The 19,850-nt window shown below is 39.8% G+C and overlaps 1 protein-coding gene across 5 annotated transcripts in view; it reads right to left on the reverse strand.

Moving 5' to 3' along the window:
• TFPI (tissue factor pathway inhibitor) overlaps positions 1 to 18,343 on the reverse strand; it is a 42,088-nt gene extending 23,745 nt beyond the window's left edge. For 2 of the 5 annotated variants that reach the window (XM_081324609.1, XM_081324615.1), the window contains exons 1-3: positions 18,157 to 18,343; positions 17,912 to 18,020; positions 5,426 to 5,545 (exon numbers count right to left, since the gene is read on the reverse strand). In XM_081324609.1, coding sequence (XP_081180735.1) covers positions 5,426 to 5,540 — 115 coding nt within the window. In that variant the 5' untranslated portion in view covers positions 5,541 to 5,545; positions 17,912 to 18,020; positions 18,157 to 18,343. Of the gene's footprint in view, positions 1 to 5,425; positions 5,546 to 14,208; positions 14,324 to 17,734; positions 17,799 to 17,911 lie in introns of those variants that run through there. The other 3 variants (XM_081324610.1, XM_081324611.1, XM_081324612.1) reach the window with 3 other exon arrangements.
• Between the last annotated feature and the right edge of the window lie 1,507 nt (positions 18,344 to 19,850).

The following is a 19,850-nucleotide window of genomic DNA, read 5'->3' on the forward strand; positions in this document are numbered from 1 at the left end:
GATAGAACCAGAAAATAAAAGAATATACATAAAAAAGGGCCAGGCCAGATCGGGAAGGCCTAAAGCTGGTGCTTCGTCTGTGGCTGCAATGCCTCCCTCTTCTCTGATCAGGAGAAAAAGAGTATCAATTGTTTAGTAGAAAGAATGGGATGCATTTCAGTGCCCCAAAGAGAAGAAGGGCAGGGAGAAGGAAGTCAAGAACAATGGGAGCTTAGCGATATCTATCATGTATAATTGGGAAAAAGGAGTGTCTTATTCTTTAAAAAAATCTCAGCAATGACATTAAAAACCCGAAAGCACAATTAAATCTGGATTCACTATATTCCTGTGAAAATGCCTGTGTGTGCATATGGGGTGAGTGGATGTTGCATCTGTTTTGCATATTGAGTAGGATTGTTGAATCAACTTTTTGTGGCTTACCCCAGTTAGCTTGGGTTTGTCCCTTATGACACTTATTATTTTAATGACATGGCAATGGGCAAGACACATTGGATGGGTTCCCGTATGTCTTAAGTCGTGGGAACCTGCCCTATCAGTCTGGCAAAGTCATTGATTTTACATCATTACTACTGCAAAACATGCCGCATTTTTATAACTCTCAGAGTGGAATCCAACGATACTGTTCTCTAGTGGAAAATTTGTTTTCTATACATCAAAAGGCTATTTGTAGTTTAGCAGACAGCCCAACCTGAGCCGAATGAACTCAAATCAAAAACAAGTTATTTTATTCTCAAGAGCTTTTGTGGCCTCTTAGAAATATATTGCATTTCCTACGACATTTGGTGTTTTCAATAGTTAACACATTCGGAAGCTTCCATTCACTTTTACGAGCATAATAGTTTACACAGAAGGAAGAGAATTAACCGTTCTTTTCATCTGAGAATTTGTTCTTTTGTTTGATTCTTGGCATATCTTGGCATCTTATTTTCCTTCTGCTTTATGTTCAGGGAAAGAAAAAAAATGGAAAAAGCAGCTTCCCTCTGCCTCACTAAGGTATCTTCAGATAGTAAAAACTGTGCGTACAAATTAGACTTTTTCTTTTAATTTCCCGGTGTTGTATTTTTTCTCAAAGAATTCAGAAGCGTAACTCTGTGGTAATATAATGGAACAAATATGTCAAAACACTGGAGTTTAATTTTACCATTTTGATAGAAGCTGTCCCAATCTTTCATCCAAAACTATATTTAGACTAGTTTGTTGGCACCCTAAGGCATAAAGAATAGATCTTATCTTAGCAGCTCTGGGAATGACAAAAAAACAACAACAAAAAAAACACACCAAAAACCCAACATCCTAGTTTTCCCATTGTGTTGGTCATTATTTATATACTGTGTGAAGTGCAGCTGTCTTTGTTTCTATTTCAAACATTAAAGATTTCCTTTTTGGAATCAAAGACTTCTAAAGACATGGGAGATTCAAGAGGTCAGTATTTCCTTGGTAATAAAAATATACCGAGATTGGACTTCTTCTCTCTAGTAAAGATATTTGTTGAGTTGCAGAAATTCCACAGGAAACACACCACTGCATCTCATACTTTGCTGGGCTCATTCAAACAGGATAGAAGTGAGGGTGTATATTTGAACTTTTTCCTCTATACGTGACACTTCCCCATCATGAGCTCAACTACATTAGTTTCAACAAGAGGACAATATGCACACACACCCTTCTCCTAAGGAGATTTCCACAGCAGCTGGGAGGTAGTAATAAAGTCAGACTGCCCTTGTGGTCCTTGGAGAGGAACACACAACATATCCTGCGCTGCTTGGGATGCCTCATCAGCAACCACAGGATTGCAATACAAAATGTTTGCAGTGAATATGGCAAGAAGAAAGTAAGGCAGAGACAAAAATGTGGGGGAGATGGACAAAAGCAGACAATTGAAAGAAACAGCAGCCTGGGAACAGACTATCCACAAAAACCTCTGGCTAACTAGAGTTAAAATTGGTAGGTCAGCCTCTTCATTGCCTGCAAATTTCTTTTAAAAACCCCAATCTTGAAAGATGGAGTTGCCAAGATAGATGGTACTTTCAGCCAAGTACAAATGGCATTCACGTCTTGCTCTTCAGTAGGAGTTTAAAGTAAACCCGTGGTTACATGTTACACTAGCTTGTTTCAATTCCTATTTGCTTTTCTCTTACAGCGGACCTATGGCTAATAGGAAAAGGGTTGCAAAAATAAACAAAAAGTAAACACAAAAAGCAAAAATAAGGAAGTTACTGATAGCATAAAAATCATATTTTTATATTTATGTGGGTTTGTTAATGCCTCCAGTGCCTTGGAAATTAACCTGTGGCCATTAAGAGAAAGGTCCCTGTTATTCATGATTAGGTGGAAATCCAAGAAAGGATTCAATTTGTGAAAGGGAGATGAGATCTTTTTTTACACATGTGTCTCTTCTCTTGTTCCCATTCTTCCAGAATGATTTTCCAGAATGGAATAGGGGCACACCAAGAATTCTAATGGAGGAGCAATTGTGGAAGCCACACTCAGAATGATACACTTTCTAAGAAATCCAGAATACAGCCTATGCTTGTTGAATGTTCCTGCTGTTGAAATGAATGCCCAACTTGTCCTCTGATTTCAGTAGAAACTAGAATAACAGCCATAAACTGGATATAATGGAATAAACTCCTCTTATCATTTCCCACAATTCTGGGAAAAGTGGGGAATAAAAATTTCATACAATATTTTCTGAAGAACTGAAAAATGTTTTGGTTCCAGTCCCCCCCCCAATGCATAAAACCAGATTTCATTTGTTTCTATAAGACTGAACTTGTGCCTTGGTTTTAAGTGGCATGGCAAGGATCAGACACCGATATATAGGTATGACAAGAACAAAGAACTGAGAACTAGCAAGGCAAAATATTAAATGTGATTTAATTTACACTAAATGTAAAGTGTATTATATTTAAAGTTTGTTTATTTTTTTAATACTCCTGTGTTCTTAACCTTTTCCAAGAGATGTGTAATTCAACGAGAAAAGTAATTTGGATCATTTTACTAATTGTCCATTGAAGCTAGATAAAGTTCTGGTAAAACTTAGGCTAAGCCAAGTTAAGTTTATTGCAAAAGAGCAATACAGATACCAGTGTATAGCATAGCATAGCATAGCATAGCATAGCATAGCATAGCATAGCATAGCATAGCATAGCATAGCATAGCATAGCATAGCACAACAAAACCTAACCTAACTTAACCTAAATATTGGGATATTTATCCCAGAAAATTCTATTCAATTGAGGGCTAAATCACTCAATTTTTGCTCCTCATTTTTTCCATCTTGTGCTTATCCCATTTTTGCACTGGGCTGAGTTTTTTTTAAATATACAGAAATATTTAAAGAAAGTTAAATAGAATATGGAGAAGAATATATTTTAAAAAATGATGTTTCACTTAAGAGGTTCAGTATTTTTTTCATTGAAATATGAATTAAAGGAATTTATTACCCTTGAAAATTGCATTCTTCTACTCGTCCCAGCTTCTGCCAACCTAGCAGTTCGAAAGCACGTAAAAATGCAAGTAGAAAAATAGGGACCACTACGGTGGGAAGGTAACAGCGTTCCGTGCGCCTCTGGCGTCTAGTCATGCTGGCCACATGACCACGGAGACGTCCTCGGACAAGCGCTGGCTCTTCGGCTTTGAAACGGAGATGAGCACCGGCCCCTAGAGTCAGAAACGACTAGCACGCATGTGCGGGGGAACCTTTACCTTTACCTTACTATGTCTATGTCTTCAAATCAGTCAGGATAGTTGTCATCTTATTTTTAAAGTGGTTTGTTATTGCTTTTTCCTTGAACTGAGAGATGGGGATGATCCAACATCACCTAACTGACTTTGGCATAAGGAAGACTGAAACTTATAGTATGTGTGTTTGTTTATATCCCACTTGTATTATTTTTACAAATAATTCAAGGTGGTGAACATACCTACTACTCCTTCCTTCTATTTCTCCAACAACTGCAAACCCGGGTTGAGGGGTTGGGCTGAGAGAGAATGAATAGTCCAAGGTCACCCAGCCAAGTTTTATGTCTAAGACAGGACTAGAACTCACAGTCTCCTGGTTTCTAGGCCAATACCTTCCCCACTGCACCAAAGTGACTCTCCTTATTTCTTACTCCTGCTAAAATGAGCCTTGTGCACATACGTTTCGCACAGTGTATTTTTTCCATCACCCCAATCAAATGTCTTTGCAGAATATGACAACTCTCTAATTCTACAATTTTAACTAAACAATCACCTATTTATGATAAGCTGGCTCGACAAGGGAGAATATTCAGTACTCTTTCCTATGGATGATTGTTCTGTTGTCTCCCAAGTGAAATGCTTCACGTCTATATATTCTATTTATACAGTTTGTCACGAGGCTTTATTCAAATTATTCTTGTTGATGAGCATTATCAAGGCAAAACAGCTTGTCGCATTGAGAGAAAATGACTCTCTTTTTTGTCCCTATCGTAAGCTGGATTTGACAACTTGCCACCCACCCACCCACCCACCCACGCCTGCGAAAAGCTTTTCCTGCTAGACAAGCTGAATCCCCAAGCAGTAATACTAATAAGTTATTGACTTTCACCCTTTACAAGAAAGGGGTATTTCAATGGCTATGACTCATTCCATTCAGGAAATGCGTCTTTCAAGAGAAAGGTTACTGGACGTAATTAATACATCAGGATCTTCCTTACTATTCAAATCTGTGTATTCCTAGGAATTTTTTTAAAGTTTATATTCCATACAAGGTATTGGGGCTTATATACCGGTAGATTTATTCTCAGAGCAATTGAGTAGTAGGCCTCTTATTTTTTGTCGTATTTGCTTTGTAACTAATAAATAGTAAAGTAACAAGTAATACCTTTTTCAGATACTCTTTGGACCCCTGGTATATATACATGACAGCGATTTTCTTTTCACAGCTTGCATAATGTTCTTTCTTTTTTCGGTCAAACAAAATTTGACAGTAAAAGTAACGGTCTAGGCAACTCCAAATATTGAAATAGTGAGCAGGATTATATTTTAATGCCAAAGATGAGAACTCTTTTGTTTTTAACTGCATTGCCTTTTTAAAACATTTCCTCTGTATTTACATCCTCTTTGAATTTCATACGTTAAATAAATTGCCATAATGAATTTACACTTTTAATTTAGATAAAATATGTTTTGAAATTAGGTTTGCTTCTAAAAAGGGTATTTGGTGAAAAGTACATTCGAAATCATACCTATAAATGGATGAAATTGCAGACTAATTGCAAATTAAGACAGAACAGGCTCATTAATGATGACCAGTGGAATTCAATTGGGGCTGGAAATATTATTGCCCATTTATCTTGAAAACACATACAACAATTAGCAATTAAATATGCCCTGTTAAACCAAGACATTTTATTTCTCTGCACTGTAGCTTTGTGAGAATAAATAAAAGAGCACTTACCAATAATCTCTGCATATTCTTCATTCTCTGAAGCTGCAGTCCCATCACAAGGGACAAATTGGGAGAGAAGATACAAGATGGCAGCTACAAACATATGGATCCTCCTTCTGCTCATCTTTTCTAAACAAGCAAAAGAAAATAAACTTCAGTACAGAAGACAAGGAAGAAGAGAGCTTTGAAGCATCCTTCCCTGCACTGCCAAGAAAAAAAATCTTATAGGTATTACAGTTCAATTCACATCGTCATCATCCACCAGGCCAGGGGTAGGCAACCTCGGTTCTTTTATGACTCATGGACTTCAACTCCCAGAATTCCTGAGTCAGCTATGCTGACTCAAGAATTCTGGGAGTTGAAGTCCATGAGTCATAAAAGAGCAGAGGTTGCCTACCCCTGCACCAGGCAAAGAGAAAAAAGGGCCTGGATACAAAGACTCTATTACAATGCCTGTGTTAATGCAGAGGCCTGAACGCAAGAGTTGTTGAAGCTTAACTCCAAAATATTGCTCATTCTGAGGGGAAGTTGAAAAACTTCTGTACCGAACCTATAGAAATGGGTTATGGTAAGGTAACTCTTGACAAATTGAATGGGTTGAATTAGCATCAGTTTCTCTGTTTATGCTGAATTTTCTTATCTTTCCTAATGTGACTCATGACTATAAAAGATCATTTTTCTTCATTATATTTGGCCTGATCGATTGTTGATAATTTGTGATGAATTATGCATTTGTTTGTTTATTTATTTATTTGCACTAATATGACTATGCCAGGGGTAGGCAACCTCGGCTCTTTTATGACTCATGGACTTCAACTCCCAGAGTTCCTGAGTCAGCATGAGTCCATGAGTCATAAAAGAGCCGAGGTTGCCTACCCCTGGACTATGCAAAAGTCCCATTATACTTGCAGCATTTGAGAGAAATCTTTGCCCTCTTTCCTGTGGGCCCTTCCCCTCTGCTGGGTGCTCTCCATTTGTCCTGGAGTTGGCAAAGCATTATATTGGCATGAAAATTCCTCTCCTCACTGCTAATTCCTATTGTACCTATGTGGTACCTCTGTTTTAATTCCCCCAGTCCCTTCCCTCCAAAGTAATGCATAACATAGTCTATTGTTTAAATACATTTTAATGCATTTACATCTTCCCTGAATAAAGGGGGAGATATACTTATTTAATACCAGTTAAGAGTTGTATAAGGAGCCCAATTTAAGGGGGGGGGGAGAAAATGAGATTAAGTTTAAATGTAAAAAAAAAGACCAAATTAATGACTACAGGTACAGCAGCCAGACTTATCATTGTTTTTATTGTTATTTATTAGTGCTATGATTATTGTAAGTCACCAGAGTTGCTTAATATGGGCAGCCATATACATCTTAATTGGTAATGAAGACAGCATGGACAGCTTTTTCTTTTTCTTTTAGGGTCAACTATCAAGTATAAAGGAATCAGCAGTTATGAAATATAGCCCAGACTAGCACTTCATAAAACAGGCCTGGGAAAAGATTCAGGGATGCCTCTATACTTGCAAAGATCAGAATTGTGCAGGCAATGTTTTTCCCTGTGAGATTCAGTCAAAAAGACTTTGAAGAAGCAGAACAGAAAGAGTATTAAGCTTTAAGACTTCGGTGTTGGAGAAGACTCCTTAGCATACCATAGACAACTGAGATAACAACAAATGAATCAACAAACAAGTCAATTCAGAATCCTCACTTGAGGCACAAATGGTCCAATTTTGGATATGTTCTGTGCAGACATAGCTCTTTGGATAAATCCATGATGCTAGAAAAGCGGGAAGGAAAGAGAAGAAGAGGACAACCAGCAGCAATTGGCAATTACAGTAGTAATGAGTGCACCCTTGCTTCCATCCAGAAAGACGTGAAAGGTCAGATTAGGAAAGACAATTCTGGAGAAGATCTATCTATGTGGTTGCTAGAGCTGACACTGACTTGATGGCACAGAATCAATAATCAATCAATCAATCAGAGGCAATATAGGACTACCACACTCATGGGCTAGAAGCAAGAAGAGTCTGGATTGGGGAAGCTGTTTTTGATCACTACTGCAACACGCTTGATGCGGTTGGGTTTTGAAAATGACTCAGAACCTCCAGTTGGTCCAGAATGCAACAACCAGGCTACTGACTGGGGAAACTCACTATAACAAAATTACTACCATCTCATGATCATCTCTAGATGAGATGAGTGGTACATAAATCTAAATAAATAAATAATCAAATAACCATCTCACATTAGGAATATCAAGGGTAGTGGTCTCCATCATTTCGTGGTCTGTGGTCCTGCGGCACCAGCAGTGGTGGCGATGGGGGGGGGGAGAGGGATGGTTTTGCATGCATGCACCACTTGCACAAATGCAGTTTCGTGCGCTTAACCGCCTGGCACTGGGCTGTGGACCAAGGATCGGGGACCCCTGCTCTAGAGGTCTGTGAAAGTCTCTGACATAAAATATGCGTTGCTAGGAATCTGACGTACTTTCATATGATATTAGTACTTCAGAAATCTGTTCCACAAAAGTATGTGAGGAAAAGTGTCTGCTGCTTTTTCTCCTTTTTCCACCCATCAACAGGACAAAAAAATGCTTATCTTTAACCAGGATTACTTTCCTAGTACTTTCCATTTGTCCTCATGAAACCTGTATCTGTAACCTTGGCCAAATGTCAAGAGACAAAAAATAATTATTCTTAAATAATGGAGACACTATCTGTCTGTCTCCTGTATGCTTAAACAAAAAAATAAATAAATCAAAACAATCTATTTGATAATAAAGAAGTTTAGAATCAACTCAAACATTTCTGAGATATTGGTGTGCTCTATGAATACATTTTCTAATAGAAAGAATTAAGCCCAGTTTGGAAGGAGAGCAATGGAACATTTCTTTTTTTTCCAAGGAATCCAATATTATTAGTTATTAGATTGAGAGTATCCTTTTTTAGTTGGGTATTTTTGCAAATTTGCTAGAAGCATACTAAGGTTTTTATATCTTTGGAACTTTAATATGACTATGTTATTATGTTCAATAACATATTACCCATAATAACACATATTGTGCGTTTATTAATCACATTTATATAGCCGCCCATCTCACTAAATGCAACTCTTACATATTCAATTGCACTTATTTTTGCCCAGCTTTGATCAAATTATCATGCTGAATGGGTTTTATCCATAATTTGCAGAACTCTACACTGTTTGATGGCATAACATGGAGATTTTGAAAGGTTATTAGAACTGCACTATCTGCAAATCGGTAGACTGTTAATGTGTAGATGAAATTCTTTTTGACAAATGCCTAGAAGTGAAATTGCCCAAAAAGGTACATTCCCCCCCGCTTTTTTTCTTGAAAGTATGTCTTCAAAATCTGTTCCATGTGTTTGAGAAACAGGGGCATGGGAAGGAATAGCTCCAGAAGAGAAAGTAAAATCATCACGAAAGGCAGTTTGGCCCCCGGTGAAATTATAATATTAACTTTTATGAAAACATTGCCATCTTTTTTTCTTCAAACGTTTTATCATCTTAAATCTGCTCATTGTTTCCTGAAAATTGAGTCTAGTCACACAATTAATGTTTTGATCAAATGTCTACACCTCACAAGCCAGACTGTAATGTGAAATCCTTTCCCATTTCATAGAAATCAGTTGGTTTCAAGGGAGTTGGGGAAAATTTCCGCAAGAAAACGCTCTGTAACAAGCATTCCTAAGCACTTAATCTGGAAATAGTTCAAGCCAATTATTAATGCAATACCTTATTATTTTATAGCAGCCTAATATTAAATCATAGCTTCAATCTGTATTGCAAAAGATGCCCTGGAAGACTCAGGATTATGAAAGAAAGACTGCAGTGATCATCATTAGCCTGCATCATAGAAACCAGTAGTATATAATTATAAGACATTAGTAAGCAGCAAAGACTGTGAAGTGCTTACGCAATATTAATGCGGTAGATTCAACCTGAAACTAGGTTTCATGGAAGGCTTCTTTCATAAAAAAGAAAAAGAAAAAAATCACTCTTTATGTAAAAGTTGAGTAATAAATGAAACACTTTTAAATGCAATCTTATTATGGGAAATGGAGCAAAAGGAAATGGGGCGGGGGAATGGGAATTCCTGAAATGTAGTATTTTAGAATCACCTGTTTCAGTTTGCAGAGGGCCTACATTTTGTTTTAAATCTTCCATTTGTTTCCCAATCTCAGCTATTTGATCTATTGAACCACCTGGGAAATGCAGAAGCAGGGACTGAAGCCTCCCAAGATTAATTACTCTTTGTGGTTCCCTTCTTCCTTGTCTTGTGTAATCCATTGTTAAAAATAAAACTTGTGCTGAACATTCCTTGAATAATTTTAAAACACATGCCTTTTTCACATCTGTGCTTTATGAAAACAAAAGTGGAAGCCAGTTTTCCTCTAGTAGTTTTCTGCCTTCGCATGAACCACAGGCAATCCTCGATTTAGGACCACAATTGAGCCCAGAATTTATGTTGCTAAGTGAGACATTTGTTAAGTGAGTTTTGCCTCATTTTACGACTCTGCTTGCCACAAATGTTAAGTGAATCACCGCAGTTGTTAAGTCAATAATGTGTTTGTTAAGTGAATCTGGCTTCCCCATTGACTTTGCTTTATCAGAAGATCACAAAAGGGGATCACGTGATCCCGGGGCACTGCAACCGTCATCAATATGAACCAGTTGTCAATCATCCGAATGTAAATCACGTGACCATGGGGATACTGCAATGTTCGTAAGTGTGAAAAATGGTCTTAAGTCCCTTTTTTCAACACCATTGTAACTTCGAACAGTCACTCAACAAAGTGTTGTAAGTTGAGGACCACCTGTATTACAACCTGGCAATGCTGAAAAACTGACAAAGGGACTCGTGAGTTCAGACCTCCAACTGAATTAAGATTAATGTGCTCTGCAGATCTTACGCTCTTTTAAAATCCAGAAAGGATATGAGAAATATTATCCTTTCCCGGGCCCTTTGGAGCAACCATGATCTGGATGGCTGAGAACCTTCGCAGATGGTTGCTGGCTTTGTTTTGAATTACAAATCTTGTTTGCAGATGATTTATGCACTTTGCAGTTCACAGTCCAGTTTCAGGATACAGATTTGCTATAAGGAGTGGGGAAAATGCATTGAGAGGAAGAGTCGAGTGGGAGATTAGGACCGTGGCTTTGCTCACACGAAACCAAGCTCTACCCAAACTAGCTTTTCTGGTGCTTTGATTTCACAAACCCATTACCCATTTCAGATTATCTTATCCTGCTAATATCTTCAAAGGACAGAATCATGATAAAGAATAGCAAGTCAATCTGCGCTGTGAACTGCATGTCTTGATCCAATTTAAAAACAAATTGGGGAAATAATTATCTGCAATGCTCTCTTTAGAAATATTTAATAAACAGCAGGATTGTATTTGCTTAGCACTGGAAGAATGAAGAAACACCACTAGACGAAGAGATAATCAAGAAGATATTGGACTGTGCTGAAATGGACAGACTTACATTGAGGATCAAAGAGAAAGAAGATACAGAATATTTTCAAGCATGGTTGGAAAAAGGGGGGTAGAGACTAAGAATGCAACTTGCTTTATTGAGCAAACAAATCAACCCAGACAACATGATGTTTATTAAACACTAATCAAATGTAATAATAGAAAATTAATAATTTTTTTGGAAAAAAAGAAATATTTAATAAGCGGGCCACAGTTTTAGACCTTAATCCTGAACACCTTCTGCATTTGTTGCAGTTGACTTCTGGGTCCTTTATGGTAGAATTTCAGCATATTTTTATCCATGTTCTTTTTAGAAAATAAAATTGCTAGGCATCAATGTTGTCTGAGCTTGAATTACAAAACAGGGAGAGCAAAACACAAGCTATTCAGGTAAAACAACACAAGTTTGCCATTTTTTAAAAGCACAGATAAATAAGTAGACTACCCAAATGTTAATATGGTTGTGACTTATCAGATTATACCTGCCTGGCTGTTTTGGAATGGTGTGCTAAATTCTGAAGGAGTTAATACAAGTAGTCCTCAATTTACAACATTCACTGAGTGACCGTTCGAAGTTAGAAGGCACTGAAAAAGTGACTTATAACAGTTGTTCACACTTACAACTGTTGCAGCAGCCCCAGGGTCACGTGATCAAAATTCAGATGCTTGGCATCTGACTCATATTTATGACGGTTGCAGTGTCCCGGGGTCATGTGATCACCTTTCATGACTTACTGACAAGCAAAATCAATGGGGAAGCCAGATTCACTTAACCACCGTGCTACTAACAACCGCACTAATTCACTTAACAGCTATGGCAAGGAAGGTCATAAAATGGGGAAAAATTTACTTAACAGCTGTTTCACTTAGCAACAGAAATCTTGGGCTCAATTGCAGGTGTAGGTCGAGGACTACCTACATATGTATTTGGCTATAGGCATTTGGAAACATAAAGCAAATACACTTTTCACCCAACTCCTTTCAAATTTACCAGGTACGGACACACTGCTCATTGCAATCTGTGTTGAAGACACAAAAAAAGTGAAACAGACGAGTGATTCATACATACAGTACATTTACAGATACATTCAACATAGACACGCATGAACTCCATCTATTTTAGTAATAAATACTCCTTTGTTATTTTGCTTTCTCAAACCTTTTAACAATCTTTTCTTTCAACTTTGCTCAGATCCTTAAAATAATTTTGTTTACTTGTTTGCATAAGTACATCCTTAGTTATTTTAACTATGGGCGTTTCTGTTGGATAGAATAAAAAACAAGGAAAAGTCCCTATGTTGATTTTGAGCTTCAAAAGCCTTATGTTTTTTTTTTTCCCCTGTTCAATTTCCTGTGCTGTCACTTTGAATGAGTCACTTTTGTGGCTATGGAACAACAGGAAGGATAGAAAGGAAAACAGAAGAGAGATAAAAGCCTGAGGTTATTAAGAATACAATTTAAATGAAAGATTTTTAAAGGTCTGCAAAGATAGCTGTCAAAGAAGATGTCATAACTTCAGTGGTAATCTTTTATTATTACAAAAAAAATGTTTCTGTGGTTCAGCAAAAGTTCCCCCTCTATTTTAATACAGATGTGTTCATTAGTCACAAGAGATAAGTCCTATGAAGACCATATGCATGACCTAACTGAATGCAAATTTGGGATATAAATTGGGATTGTGCCCCACTGTTCCCATGTGCAGCGTGCCTGGCTGAGGAATTCTGGGAGTTGAAGTCCACAAGTCATAAAAGGGCCACGTTTGAAGACCCCTGATATATATCTACATCTGTATCAATATCATCTATATCATGGGTCTTCAAACTCGGCCCTTTTATGACTCATGGACTTCAACTCCCAGAATTTCTCAGCCAGGCATGCTGGCTGAGGAATTCTGGGAGTTGAAGTCCATGAGTCATAAAAGGGCCGAGTTTGAAGACCCCTGATCTATATGTATACAGTAGCTATAAAGGTAAAGGTAAAGGTTCCCCCGCACATGTGTGCTAGTCGTTTCCGACTCTAGGGGCTGGTGCTCATCTCTGTTTCAAAGCCGAAGAGCCAGCGCTTGTCCGAGGACGTCTCCGTGGTCATGTGGCCGGCATGACTAGACGCCAAAGGCGCACGGAATGCTGTTACCTTCCCACCGTAGTGGTCCCTTTTTTTCTACTTGCATTTTTTACGTGCTTTCGAACTGCTAGGTTGGCAATACAGTATATACAGTATACAGTAGCTATATCCATATATCCATAGCTATATTTACAGTATATTTTTTATTGACAGTTCACGTAAATTTCTATGATAGTCCATAGATCAGGCATGTCCAAAGTCCGGCCCGGGGGCCATTTGCGGCCCGGGGGGTGGTTTAATATGGCCCTCTAACAGCCCTCCCTGCTCTGTGTAAATGCGGCCCTCCCTTCTGATTGAGGGCGGCAAGCAGAAGACTATCTGCCACAGGAGGGAGGGCGGTGAGAGGGCCACATCAGAAGCCCGATCCTGACGTCACCGCCCAAACTTGGAAGACGAGCGTAGGACAAGCGAGTTTGGAGTTGGAGAAGGCAAGCGAGGGAAGTAGGTCGGGTCATTGCTGGAGGCTCTTCAGCAGCCTCAAGGCGAGGCAAGGGGTGGGGGGTCCTTTCCACCAAAATCTATCAGCCAATTTCTTCTGCGAAAGACTGGAGGGGTTGACCGGGCGAGGGAGCCGGCGCGCGGGGGGCGCAAGGCTCCTGCACGGAAAGCTGGCTGTGGCGTTCTTTAGGGGAAAGGCAGTGGGGGGAGGGGGGCTTACAGAAATTGGGGAGAGCTGCTTTTTGGTTTCAAGAGAGGGGCCGCCCGCATTGGCGGAGGGGCGTGGCGCCTCTGGGCATGTGCAGAATGCCTTCCAGTCGCGGCCCAGGTAAGCCGCGGCTCCACTGGGCGGGGCAGGAGCGCCCCTCCTTCCCAGCGAGGCGCTGAGCCCGGTGCGGGCAGCGGAGGCTACCGGGGTACGGCTAGCGGGTTGGGGCGTGCGACGCTGGTTCTTTCCTCCTCGGCAGGGAGGAAGGTGAGGGAGCAGCGGGGCAGGCCTGGCCCGGGAGAATCAGGGCGCGCTTTCTTCGCCGCCGGAGTTGCCCCGGCTCCGAAGCCCTCTGGCTCCCCTGGGCGAAGGCGACGTCCGGGGAAGGGCGGGGGGCTGCTGTGTGCTTTGGAGGGGAGGGAGGACGCACCTCCAGACGGCCGTGCTTAGGGGGCCTCCTGGGAGCAACCCCCCCCACACACATATGCCCAAGGGTATTTTCATGCAAGAATTTTGTACCTGTTCGAAAACAGCTCTGAATTTTGAGGTTGTTATAATGTTCGGAAAAATGTTCGGCCCTCCAGCATGTTCACTTCATCCAATCTGGCCCTCTTTGAAAAAAGTTTGGACACCCCTGCCATAGATGAACACTGTATCATAACACAGGATAAGGTATAATGGCACATGAAAAAATAACTAATTAGTAATATGAAACTATCTTTATTTTGTGGAACAATCAGACTTATCAGCGGTGACCCAATCACACAGATAAGGTACCACTACATTTTCCAAAATAAAACAAGGAGAAAAAGTCTTTGATTTAAAATGTGACTTGGCTAGCAATGGATCTTGCATTAAGACTGGTTAAATATTAGACTGACTTTAAAAATGGCAGCATCCTTAGGGAGTTTTCATTTCAGTGCAGGACAAATATTTGAACGCTGGAGAGCAGTATTTGTGCAAGAGTTTCTTTTCTCTAGAGAGATATAGTTTTAAAGGAATATCGTCTCTCTCTAAAGAAGTTAGGAAAATTGCATGCAGATGGTGATTCTTAAGAGAGGTTTTTGATAGGATACCGTAGACAATTATAAAAGAGAATTCTGTTGGCAATTTTAAATCCAACTCTAGAATGAGGTAAAGAAAACCAGGAGTGAGAATTAGCTTTAGATTTGAATGGATCATATTATAATTCTGTATACTTTCTATTTTGTGTAGAAATGTCACAGGAAATTACATAGCTCATGTTCCCCATGTGCATGACATCTTTAAAGTTTCAAAGATTAGTATTTCTTAAAAGGTAAAGGTTCCCCCGCACATGCGTGCTAGTTGTTTCCAACTCTAGAGGCTGGTGCTCATCTCCGTTTCAAAGCCGAAGAGCCAGCGCTTGTCCGAGGACGTCTCCGTGGTAATGTGGCCAGCATGACTAGATGCCAAAGGCACACGGAGCGCTGTTACCTTCCCACTGTAGTGGTCCCTATTTTTCTACTTGCATTTTTACGTGCTTTCAAACTGCTAGGTTGGCAGAAGCTGGGACGAGTAACAGGCACTCACTCTGTTACGCGGCACTCAGTATTCGACCCGCCAAACTGCCGATCTTCTGATCGACAAGCTCAGCGTCCTAACCCACTGAGCCACCACGTCCCTTTGTATTTCTTAGCCCTTACTAAAAAAAATTACTGAGAATAATTCTTTGAACCAAAGGAAATCCTTTTTTTAATCAAATAACGGAAATTTGCTACCCAAAGGATATTGCATGCTATGTTCAACACTGTTTGAGAAAGCAACTTTCATATGCCATACATGTTAAAACTTAGGAGTAACTTAATGGCCATCCATGTATGTGTGTGACATCACTATGCAACTGCCATGATTTACATCAGGCATGTCAAACTCGCGACATCACGTGATGCCGCGCGACGTATCACGACTTCTTCCCCATTGCCGGCAATGGGGTGGGCGTGGTTTCGTCATGACGCATCCGCCAGTTTGACATGCCTGATTTACATACTTGCATCAGCTTTTTCCTTCCCTAGGCACAACCCCAAGCTGTCCTAGTTTTATTTCTTTTAGTTATTTACAGTTATTTATTTTATTTTATTTTTTTTAATCCCATTTATATCCCGCCCTTCTCCGAAGACTCAGGGCGGCTTACAATTTAAGCACAAACCAATGTGCTTAGCAATAGCCTTCATTCTATGTATATGCCTGCTTATTAGGGCTTTTGGGGGCCCCCAAGTGGCATTATTACAAAGTCAACTTATTGCCCCCAACAATCTGGGTCCTCATTTTACCTACCTCGGAAGGATGGAAGGCTGAGTCAACCTTGAGCCTGGTGGGACTCGAACCTGCACTAATTTTTATCAATAACTCATACTCCATTCTGCTATTTTGCCCAAAACAACAATACTGTGAGGTGGGTTGGGCTGAGAGAGAAGGACTGATCCAAAGTCACCTAGCTGGCTTTCATGCTTAAGGCAGAACTAAACTCAGAAGGTCCTGGTTTCTGGATTAGTACCTTCAGTACCAGAGCCGTGGTGGCGCAGTGGTTAGAATGCAGTATTGCAGGCTGTTTCTGCTGACTGCCAATTTCCAGCAATTCAGCAGTTCGAATCTCACCAGCTCAAGGTTGACTCAGCCTTGGTAAAATGAGGACCCAGATTGTTGGGGGCAATATGCTGACTCTGCAAACTGCTTAGAGAGGGCTGTAAAGCACTGTGAATGGGTATATAAGTCTATACTGCTATTCACCAGTATATCAAACTAGCTTCTGCTTCTTCCTAGAGATAAATAATAGAAGAGATGAAGAAGATAACGAAGAGGATGCTAGGCAGAAAGGCAACTCTGTATTTCTAATAAGTAAATTCAAGACTATTAACCTGAAGGCATTCAAAATCAATGGCTGATTAAATGGGATAGCAACCTTTTGGCTAGTGAGAAGATGTGTTTACATTTATTAAGGTTGTATAATTACTTTTTCTTCCGAGTGTGAAGCACTCAAGGCAGCTAGCTCAATTGAAGACCAAAGCAATGCATAAAAACAGTTAAGATTATAGATTAAAATTATCATTAATAGAAAATTATAATAGTAATAAAATGATCTAACAGTTCCAAACTTGGCAAAGAGCTATACCTATATAGGATTCCAAATACTAAGAAGGGCAAACCCAACTCCGAAGGGAACAGGGTCTTCTGTAGCTAGGAGCAATGAGGACAAGATCTTCTCCTGCATGCAAAAAAACCAAGTCTCTGACCTCAGAAGCAAGAGAGCGTCCTCTGCCAATCGTATCACCAGGACAGATGTAAAACAGGAGAGATGACTTCACATAACCCTAAGCCCTTTTGAGTTTTATTAGTCAAAACCAACTTCTTAATATGTGCCTGATAAATTAGTACTCATCTTTCAATATTGTCATCATCTCTTCCCTTTTCCTTGCACTTAACTAAAATACTGCATTTTCCACCAAGTGTAACTTCTTCCCTCTCATACTGTCAAGTACATTTCATTGAACTCTATGAGAATTATACCCAAGAGAATCGCAATATACAGTAAAACCCACTCTTTTCCCTCCAGTTTAATTGAGAAAGGTTTATTTATCACCAGCTCTCTTTTATCCAATAGTATAGACAAAGCTTATCACCAACTATACCAAAACTTGTTTCAAGAAAATAGTGGGCGATTAACTATTGCATTCTTCCTTGCTTCCCAATTCATACATCTATGTAAAGTGAATAAATCTCTTTTCCTTTCCTGGCTTTCTTTGAAACAGCTTCTTCAATACATAAAATATTCATAAAATCACACCCTTACTTGGGATGGAATTCTGTATTAACATGCATGCATGAGAGGAAATCTCAAAGTAATTTTCTTGTAAATGGTCTTGCAGACAATTGTGGATGTGCAGAGCCAAGAAAATAAACATTCTAAATCTAAACTATAAAAACATTTATTTTTACTCAAGCTCGCTATAGAAATATATGCCTCTTTACACTGCTAACAGTTTGTATTTAGTTGCTTTAAGTTGGTTTCCATGAAGGTACTACTCACTGTCCTTGCTGAGGTATCCTTCCAGCTAAATGCATACATTGCCATTTTAATTTTTGCACTCAGTACACAGAAGCAGACTTCCAACAACATCAATACATCTGACATCTGACACTCATCTGGCAAAAACGCATCCCCAGCCAGAGAAATAACATGAAAAGAACATTGCTATTTTCTTACCACCGAGTTGCTTGCAGTGCTGGGGGAAAAAAAACCCGTCCCCAAAGTATGCCAAGATTCCAGGAAGACTTCGTTGTTTTGTTTCTTCCTCAGCTCCAGAAGGCAGGGCCTGGGGTGGGGTGGTGGAGGTGGAGGGGAAGAAAAAAAAGGCAAAATCAGAAATACAATCTTGATTTTATTGCCAGAGTTGTCAATAGACAAACTGGCGGGGAGTGGAGTGGGATGGGATGGGAATCTAAACACACAGCTCCGAAGTTGCTCTTTTATACTCTGCAGAAACTTTGGGATTCCAAGGAGTCGCCTGGCAAGGATCAACAGCAGAGCTTCCGGTTCAAAGCATGATGATGGCCTTCCTGTGAAATTATCTTGCACTTCTCCCTCCAAGGAAAGCACTTTCTCTGTAACAGTACGTGGGAGGCAGGATGAGCAGCCCTTCTGACTAATTTCAGGCTGTCTTCTCTGATTAGCCTCCTCCCTCTTCCCCCCAAACAAGGAGTGTAAACTGATCTTGAGACTCTCCCCAGCACTGGGTTTTCTGCATGCCTTGGGATCTGGGCTATTACTATAGAATCCTACAAGGTTCTGTTGGATTTCCAGCCCTTTTATCATTGATCAGAAGAGTTTTGTCTTTTGGGGATAAACAGACTTTCCGCCTGGTTTCCCCTCTCCCCCCCCCCCCGCGCAAGAATATTCAGGAGAGCTTTTTAATGTTTAAAACCCAGACAAAGCATGCATACACTTGGTTTTGCTGTCTGCTGTTTTTTACACTGGTTTTGCTCTCTGCTCCTGCCTCTCACGGATGGGCAGAACTCTTCATGCTACTGCTCAGGAATGTAGAAGGAGCTAGGTCAAATGATTAGGCAAAAGAAAGGGCTTTCTTAAAAAGAAAGGAGGAAAAATATTGGAACTATGAGAGAAATCCAGTTATGATGTGTGTGGGTTTGGGGGGTGGGTGGTATTAGCCTTTTCCTCTCTTCCTATTCCTATTGCAAATAAATCATCTGCTTTCCCTTCCTCCAAATGTAATCTGAAGACTGGCAATTTTTCATGAAACTCTGCCATGAAGAAACAAGATAATCTCCCAGAGTACTACATACCTCATTCCTGATAGGGCATGTTACTAGCAACTACTAGGTAAAAAAGGAAGTTGTTGGCTAATATGATCATGGATTAAGCAGATGGTCTGGCTCTCTTCCAGACACAAAGAGGTAGGACTATCATTTCTTTTCCTTCCTCCCGCTCATAGTTTTGCTTAGCTAAGGCTGTTAAGTCCAGCTTGTTCCATTTTGAGATAAAACACTCTCAAACGCTGAAGACAGTAACAGCAGGAACGTAGTTTTGAAACCACAAGCTGTTGCAGTCATTGAATATAAGGATGCAGAGAGAAGACTGCTCAGTAGGTTGCAGTTTGGACAACTGCAAAAAGATGACTGCGCATGAGAGATTATTTTCAATATTCTTCTGTTTTCTGGCATCTATAACGGGCATTTTTAAACAATCGTGACAGTCAACAGTGGGAAGCATTGGAAGCAAGGAACTTATATGATGATTTGGTTTGTGCAATGGAAAATTAAGGTTTCAGGGTAAAAAGAATCCCACAACTCAGGCACCTGGGAAACTCCTAAATTACAACCCCCCCCCCAAAAAAATAGCAGTTTGTAATGACAGTTGCTCCAAGACTCCTAAATAAGATCATCTTTGGCTCCGATATAACAGTGATATAAGAGTCAATGACAAAGACTGTGCCAGACATAGACTTACCAGTCTCATTTCATCATAACATTATTGACATTCTTTAATTACTTCATATTTATTTCCTGTGTCATAAACACATTGATCAAAGCAATAAATGAAAAATAGTTGTCACTTTAGCTCCAGTCAATTTAACCCATATTTCTTGATCAAATAAAGGAACTAAATCACATTTATCTTTTGCTTT

The sequence above is a fragment of the Vipera berus genome, assembly GCF_964194415.1.
Source record: "Vipera berus genome assembly, chromosome: 1".
NCBI classification, from domain to species: domain Eukaryota; kingdom Metazoa; phylum Chordata; class Lepidosauria; order Squamata; family Viperidae; genus Vipera; species Vipera berus.